Below are 8,442 nucleotides of genomic sequence, written 5' to 3' on the forward strand. Positions count from 1 at the left end.
CTACGGTAGGAAACTTTGTCACATGGTGTGAGCAGAATTATCTGCAGCTTAATGTGAAAAACACTAAGGAGCTGGTGGTAGACCTGAGGAGAGCTAAGGTACTGGTGATCCCTGTTTCCATCCAGGGGGTCAGTGTGGACATGCTGGAGGATTGCAAATACCTGGGGATACGAACTGACAATAAACTGGACTGGTCAAAGAACACTGAGGCTGTCTCCAGGAAGGGTCAAAGCCGTCTCGACTTCCTGAGGAGACTGAGGTCCTGTAACATCTGCCGGACGATGCTGACGATGTTGTACGAGTCTGTGGTGGCCAGTGCGATCATGTTTGCTGTTGTGTGCTAGGGCAGCAGGCTGAGGGTGGTAGGGACCAACAGAATCAACAAACTCATTCGTAAGGCCAGTGATGTTGTGGGGATGGAATTGGACTCTCTGACAGTGGTGTCTGAAAAGAGGATGCTGTCTAAGTTGCATGCCATCTTGGACAATGTCTCCCATCCACTACATAATGTATTGGTTGGGCACAGGAGTACATTCAGCCAGAGACTCATTCCACCGAGATGCAACACAGAGCGTCATAGGAAGTCATTCTTGCTTGTGGCCATCAAACTTTACAACTCCTCCCTTGGAGGGTCAGACACTCTGAGCCAATAGGCTGGTCCTGGACGTATTTCCTGTCATAATTTACATATCACTATTTAACTGTTTATGGTTTTATTACTATTTAATTATTTATGATACAACTGTAACGAAAACCAAATTCCCTCGGGATCAATAAAGAATGACTACGACTATGACTATGACTATGTCTACAAGTCCCAAAGTCTAAAACAGAAACATAGACCACCAGGAATTATCCAGTGAAACTATCTGCGTGGAAAGAAAATCTAGCTGACACTCACCCTCGGAAATAAGTCAAGATTATTAACGTGACTATTTCCAACTTGGAGAAAGAAAAAAAAAGTAAAACACGGAACTTTAGTCGTTCTCTCTGAAGCGTGAAATCCTAGCCGTTCTTTAGGGTTCCGTCGTATCGGAGCGAGAAACTGACACGGGCATCATCATAGCAGCAACGAGAGGTCAGTTTAGACGGTGTAAGACAAAGGAACACAGCTTATTTCAGCTCGTTGTAAGGTGTCCGCTTGGAAGATGAGATGTCCTTCCTCTCTTCTCTGTTTGGCCTAACTATGGCAGTGGACAAGTCAGAGTAAAATATCCGAATGTCACTGTATTAAGCAGTAAATTGTGATGGACAACAGCTCAGGATCAGTCAGGTCGACCGTGTGCCCGAATTCTGCAGAACGAGCACCCAAACTCGGTTGTTTTGTTTTTTTTTCTCTCTAATTTAGTGGAGACATCACTGTCACCACTGAAAGTGCAGTAGCCTAGGTCGGCAGGTACGCGTCTAAATCGCAGCGTCAATTACTTACATCGACATGAAACGAATAAAGCTGCTGATTCAATTCTATTCAGGAATAATCCAGTCTGTTCTCTGTCCGTCCATCACTGTCTGGTTTGGATCAGCTACCAAACAAGACGAGAATAGACTCCAAAGAACCGTCGGGGCTGCGGAAAGGATTATTGGTGTGAAGCTGCCCTCGATCCAGGACTTATATGCATCTAGAGTCAGGGAGCGAGAAAGCAGCATCATTGTAGACCCATCACACCCTGGACATCACCTGTCCCAACTCCTTCCTTCTGGTAGGCGCTTTAGATCACTGTATGCCAGGACAAATAGGTACAAGAACAGTTTATTTCCGTATGCCATCAGTCTTATGAACAATTGAATTTTAGTCTATTATAAACCAAGTCCACCTGTACATACACAGGTATACCTCATTGTATATAGTTCACGATTATTTGCACTATTGTTTTGTTTGCTTTTTGATTCTGTACAGCGAGAGCTCAGGGAAACCGGCATCAAATTCCCTGTATGTGTCCACATACTTGGCGATAATAAAGGATTCTGATTCTGATAAAGATAACACCTCACGCTAATTTATACTACAAAATACGCATCCAATAATCCTATGTTCTTCGTATGAGATTTCCATGATATGGAGAAATGGTTATAACTAGTGAACACATGCAGGTTTCTAATAATTATTAAACTACGAATGAAGCATCTGTTCCTCCTCCGCATCAAGGAGAGAATGAAAGATTCATCGCTGATATCTAAGATATTCCACGTTCGGCAACTTTCTGGTGAAATACTTTTGGATCCTCTCCACCGCAACACGCACTTTACTTATGGAGAACAGAAAGGTCACGATACATTAATCAGGCCAATATTAGATATTATTGTATCATGACCTTTCCCGTCAGTGAACGCGGGTATTCGGTATGTACTGAACACCACATTATCAATCCGTACCGCTGCTTTCGCTGATGTTTGGACTTCCATTTCCTTGTCCGTCTCTACATCAGCACTCTCGAGAACCCCGTCACTCTTCGTGAATATCCGTGCCCTATTCATCCATGGAAGGAAACCAATACGTACTGTACCTCAATACTGACCCCAATCAGCCCTTTGCTGACCATCAGTCAAACTGATCAATTTCAGCCCATAACCGACGGCCTGTGAGCTGATAACTGCACCGAGTGTACAGACAGTCAAAGGATCTTAAAGCCAATCAGTCCAGACCATTCAATACATAAGCACATCGATGTAACACGACAAGAAAAAAAAACAGAATATGCGATATTGTGTTTTATTTACAGCGCAAGTGCAGTTCAGATGGTGAAATATGTAAATATCGCTGTCTACCCCACCGTCAACAACGCTCCCAATTTTGTTCATCCGCAAAGCAATTGTCTTTGTTGGTATAAATGTAATGAATGCAGATGCTCGGCCCGTTTAAGTATTTGCGCCCATTCGAGGGTCCTGTGCACGGTGATGGAATTACTTTGCTTCATACTGCTACGAGGCCTTGATGGCAGCCGGTTCGGCAATAACAATCAATACACCGAGAGGTGGGCCTGGAGTGTTTCACAACAACATTCACTGACTTTTCAGATCGTCATTTCTCCGTCTTTGCGATGTTGCAATTTCGCATCAAGCTAGTCATACCTCATCACAATTGGGACTTTACTTGACTGACATCATGTTTATTTTTACCCCGGCTGTTGGAAGACACGTCAGCCTTGTGTAGTATTGAATATTCAGCGTGCTGGAGCGAGTATAAATGAATGAGCGTGGAGATTCATCAGCTCAGAGTTTCTTCAGCGAGATCGCGGGCAGCTGGGAGTCAGGCTGAATCTTTCACAGAATGCTTGAAACATTTTACCGTGTGAGAAAGATATGGTACATGGTCATTGCCGTTACTGGTGTTCCTGGTAAGAACATAGGCGAACTAATATTTGCAGTTCTTTGTGCGCGGTCTTTGGACTTGTTCCTTTACCGACATGAATGCGGGTGTATCAGTGAGTGCGCAGCAGACGTTGTGACAAAAACTTTGTGTTCGTTCAGAAGTTCCCTTGAAGTTTCAGCTGTGGCCTCCGCTGAAAATAAACCGGCAGCTGAAACTGATATAGAGTGGGATATCGGGGAAAAGGCTTCATTTTGCTGAATCATGACAAGCAGTTTTGGATTATCATTGCAAAGCTGTTGTTAAAATAAGCTCCGATAATCCGGTGCGCTCGGCACCTTCACCGGCTGCTTTGTGTTATTCCGAATCAATAGCGCAACATGCGTTAAATACAAATTTAAAGGTATTGCTTTGTGTTTTAAGAAGTTGCTGCAAGTTTGAAGGGAACTTGAGAAGCGAATCCCCGGTGAGATTCAGGAGAGCACGGTAGATATCACTTGTGACTTAGACTCCGCACCATCGGGAGTTTCCACGATTCAAATTAGGGTCTGCACGCGATATAGTGAACCAGGAATTTTTCCACGTCCCATTATCAGAGAAATGAAGAGGGAATTAAGAGAGAACCCTGCTGGTGTCAGTTAGAGTTCAGACGGGATAAGTTTCATGCAATTCTCCGATCTGGAAGAACAAACATTGAAATATTTAGAATAACGCTGCAGTAATTTGGAGCAAACCCTAACAGGCACATGCTTTGATGTACATATTCTGTTTTCTCCTTTGGAAATTGGATGGATTAAACACTAACTTCTAACATATTTGAAACATTCAGCGAGTCAGGCAAAATCTTTAAAAGCGAAAATTGAACTTTCTCTTCAGTTTCCTTGAAAACAACGTGAAGGAACACTCGCAAGAGTGGCTACAGAATTCATAAGTAGCTAGCCAAGGGAGGCCACGGTGGGCGGGTGACAAACAGAAGTCGAGGAGGATAGGAAGATAATACAACGGGAGAATGAACTTTGCTGGGAAATTTGTAAATAGGCAGCGGTGTGGGAGCGGGGTTCTGCGCATGCGGAGAATGCCGGAACACAGGTGACGGTATCGCGGCAATCAGAATCGCTGAGCAAGTTGCCGAGCGACCAAGCTTTAGAAATCAGTCGAAAACCTAATGGTGGGTGTTGGAAATTGATACCCCCAAAGCACCCTGAGCGATCAGTTGACAGAGCCTCCTTCCCAAATTCTGCTCCTCCTCGAGTACTGCACCCTTTTCACCAGAATGCACGTGTATGAGGCTTCTGCGACCCCCGCATTACACCTTAGAAACCTCCAGAAGCCAGCTGTCTGGAAAGTTTTAATGTTCTCCATTTACAGCTAATCTCCACACTGAGAACCATGGAGTGGCGAGATAATAATTCACTCATTCTTTTTGCTATTCCCGCAGTGAACGTTGTGGCGATTGTGATCCTGTCCCGGGGAAAGTGCGGTCTCTCTACCTGCACCACTCGCTACCTGGTGGCCATGGCAACGGCGGATCTAATGACCATCGTCTTTCCGGTGATATTGTGGCGGGTCAGTTATTATTACTTCCCTGGGACTTTCCTGGACATCACCCCCGTATGCAGTGTGATCTCTGCCCTGGGAGAGGCAGCCACTGACTGTTCTGTCTGGTTCACCGTCACTTTTACATTTGATCGGTTTGTCGCCATCTGTTGCCAGAAGCAGAAAGCAAAGTATTGCACCGGGAAAACTGCGGCTGTGGTTCTGACAACAATCGGTGTTTTGCTTGGTTTTAAAAATATGGCCAACGCCTTTGTATATTTTCCTGTGAAAGTGATTGACAATATACCCTGGGACTGTATTACAAAGTCGGATTACTTTACAGATCCCGGCTGGCTGGGATATAGGTGGCTTTCGACAGTTCTAAGGCCATTGATCCCCTTCGTATTTATACTAATGCTCAACGCTCTGACAGTCAGGCACATTTTGGTGACTAGTCGCGTCCGTAAGGGGCTGAGGGGTCAGAGCAAGGCGGAGAACCGCAGTGACCCGGAGATGGAGAGCAGGAGGAGGTCTGTGATCTTACTTCTCACCATCTCCGGAAGCTTCATCATCCTGTGGTCGGTGAATGTTGTCGAATTCCTTTATAGCGTCATTGCCGGATTGGATCAAACTGAGTACAATGGCTCTCAATGCATTTTTCAACACACCGGATACATGCTGATGATATTAAGTTGCTGCACAAACACTTTTATTTATGGGGTAACTCAGTCCAAATTCAGAGAGCAGTTCGTCAACGCAGCGAGATATCCACTCGTGTCAATTATTCAATTAATTCATATACAAATTATTTAAGTTCTCAGAGACTAACGCAGGGTTCTCCATCTTGACACTGCAGAAATGGCGGTCAACAGAGGACGAGGTTTAGAGCCCGAGAGACACAGCACGGGAACCCGCAGCTCACGAACTCCACCTCCTACCGATCATTAAACCAATCTGACAGGTTGTTTTTATGTTTATTTCACCATATTCCCGCTCCGGTCATTGCCACATCCATTTCGATAATGATAGGGTGAGCCAGGATCTCAGGACATTTGCATAAAAATGAAATGAAAAAGAAATACTACATTGCATACAGTTACAGTTAGCCTTGCACTGGTCCTGCTCATTAGGATAAAGTTGTTACAGCAAAAATGTTAAGCACTGCAGAACTCATGTATTCTGTCCATAATTGTGCAATATTATGTGGCTGACTAAGTCCAGGGAAGAACCATTCCGGCCCGCCGAACCCGTGAGATTGAGACGACTGTCCCAAACCGAAACCCGGTTTGTGTGGATGCTCTGTAATTTGCTGCCCTGTTGCAACTCAGTGCCAAGAAATTACAGAGAGGACACTGCAGATTTTAGGGGATTCACTGGCCAAACTGTCTCACAATCGGCTTTAGGGCAGTAAGTACAATAATATTTAGGCAAGACTACAGCAAACATCACTTTGTCTTCCATTGCATTCACGTTACACGAAGTCAGTAACTGTGAGATATTATCGCTATTTATTTTCAGACAAGAGGATGTTTATTTACTCTTCGTGGAGGTGCATTGGGGTAGCACCACAGAATGTGCTGACCTTATCCAATTGAAAGTGAATCTTGGCGGGTCAGTGCGTTAAGTCTTCGTCCATTACCTTCGAATTCTATAAAACAAAATAGTGCCTGCGATTGATAAATTTGTACGCAGGTGTTGCTGAATGTATACAAGTAATTCAAGATCAAAACTTGAAAAGTTAGAAATGCATTATGCTTCAGCTAACGTGCATGTTATGTGTGTGTGTTTATGCGTGTGTGTGTGTGTGTGTGTGTGTGTGTGTCTGTGTGTGTGTGTGTTTTAACGAGTATAATCAGTATTATTACAGATGCAGACGGAGTGTCGCAGCGTGTGAAAGTGCGACCACATAGGTTCAGCGATCCCAGTAGATCTTGACCTCAGGGCTTTCACTGTGCAGAATTTTCGGCATACGATAATCCGTGCTTCCAATGGGAGATTTATTTTCCTCCAAAGTGCACAAGACGTGCGTGGGGTCAGTGAAGATTGGTTCGTTCGCGCCCACAATCAGGTTGTTGGTTGGGGTCCATTCAAAAGCCCCAATTTCCTGGTCAGTTTTGTACCATTGCTAGTTCGAACGTCACAGGGGCCTCGTGATTGGGTGACATATGATCTTGTGGATGTATCGAGAGGGCTGTAGATGGCGGTGAACAGAAATGCAAAGGAAGGTCTAGAATTAACTTAGACAAAGACTCGAAATAAACAAGATGCCACAAACCCAATCAAAAAAAAATAAATAAATCACAGGCAGAAGTAATTGAAATTAAACTCTTACGATTGAGCACTGAGTGCTCAGCACGAGACTTTTAGGCATAGACTTTCCATGTTTGAATGTGGTGGGCAATAACTGGCAGTCTGAGTCTTAAAGGGACAGCGGCATCTAACCATACTCCGGGGAGCTGGAGTGCCAGAACCTCGATGTTCAGTCTGGACAATGACAGAGGAGTAAACAACAGGAATTCTGCAGATGCTGTAAATTCAAGGAACACACATCAACGTTGCTGGTGAACGCAGCAGGCCTTACTCACTCTTCCTTCAGTTTGTCCTGACGAAGGGTCTCGGCCTGAAACGTCGACTGCACCTCTTCCAATGACAGAGGAGCTTTTCCCTGCTTGTGAACCGCGGAGTGTTTGACGTTAATCTACATCCTCTCTTGAACCATTCTTTTTCTTTACGTTATTCCGTTGTATGTCCACAACGTCAAATTAGGGCTGAGAATTTGTATTTTCGTTTGAAATGATTTCCAGTCTCTGTCCTTCATTTTCTCAGGCAATTCACGTTAAGCTTCACTTTCTGTTTGCATGCTATGTCCAACAAACAATATATCACCAACGCAGTTAAAACTGGGAGGCTCAGAGAGAGATTGCACTCTGCCGACTCGCCGGCGATTTCGATACTGAACCGCCGCCGGCCTTTGCAAATGCCCTTGAAGTGACAATAGAGCGGTAAACTGACGTCATTCCCACGTCACAGCGCATCCGTCCGGTAACACTGAGAAAAGATGCATTTCCGTCTCCATAACGATTTTTCATCGCCCATCTCCTTGTGAAATCCGCTCGATCAAAGTGGCAGTATCTGGCACAGCAGCAAATGAACAGAGAGACAGAGAGACAGACAAAGAAACGAGTAGGCAGCGCATAGACAGACTGACAGGCGAATCGATAGACAGATAGACAGTGGACCTGGACAAAGAAAAAAAAATGTTCTTGCCATGAAGTCGCAGGAATGGCGGTTCTTATTCAGAAATTGCTTAATCAGAGCACTCCAATTGGGCCCAATTTGTTTTGGTTTTAGTTATTGCTGATCGTCTGATAAACCTGAGACCATTTTCAGACAAGGAAAAAATCACAATGATAGGCTTGTAGACAGAACAGACTGTGGCCCGCTGGTCTGAGCCCAGTGTTTGGCTAACCTGGTTGGACTAGACTGAAGCAGTCTGAGTGGGGAAATGACCTGAATCACACGTCTGGGGCAAAGAGCCATGAAGTTTGATTTAGCGAAACTGAAGCTGAGAAGAGTGATCTGAAAAAGGAAAAAGATCG

At 44.7% G+C, this 8,442-nt stretch overlaps 1 protein-coding gene across 1 annotated transcript; it reads left to right on the forward strand.

The window, feature by feature from the left end:
• Positions 1-3,268: 3,268 nt before the first annotated feature.
• Positions 3,269-5,656, forward strand: LOC134342208 (probable G-protein coupled receptor 139). The gene is made up of 2 exons (XM_063040180.1): positions 3,269-3,335; positions 4,746-5,656. The coding sequence occupies exons 1-2, from the start codon at positions 3,269-3,271 to the stop codon at positions 5,654-5,656; spliced, it is 978 nt and encodes a 325-aa protein (XP_062896250.1).
• The last annotated feature ends 2,786 nt before the right edge of the window (positions 5,657-8,442 follow it).

Source organism: Mobula hypostoma, unplaced genomic scaffold (assembly GCF_963921235.1).
Source record: "Mobula hypostoma unplaced genomic scaffold, sMobHyp1.1 scaffold_88, whole genome shotgun sequence".
Lineage (NCBI taxonomy): Eukaryota > Metazoa > Chordata > Chondrichthyes > Myliobatiformes > Myliobatidae > Mobula > Mobula hypostoma.

What these genes read in the sequence shown, in the direction of transcription:
- LOC134342208 (XM_063040180.1), top strand. Translation starts at nt 3,269, where the DNA reads ATGCTTGAAACATTTTACCGTGTGAGAAAGATATGGTACATGGTCATT. An exon ending in TGCCGTTACTGGTGTTCCTG is followed by an intron (nt 3,336 to 4,745) that starts GTAAGAACATAG and finishes CTATTCCCGCAG; the next exon opens with TGAACGTTGTGGCGATTGTG.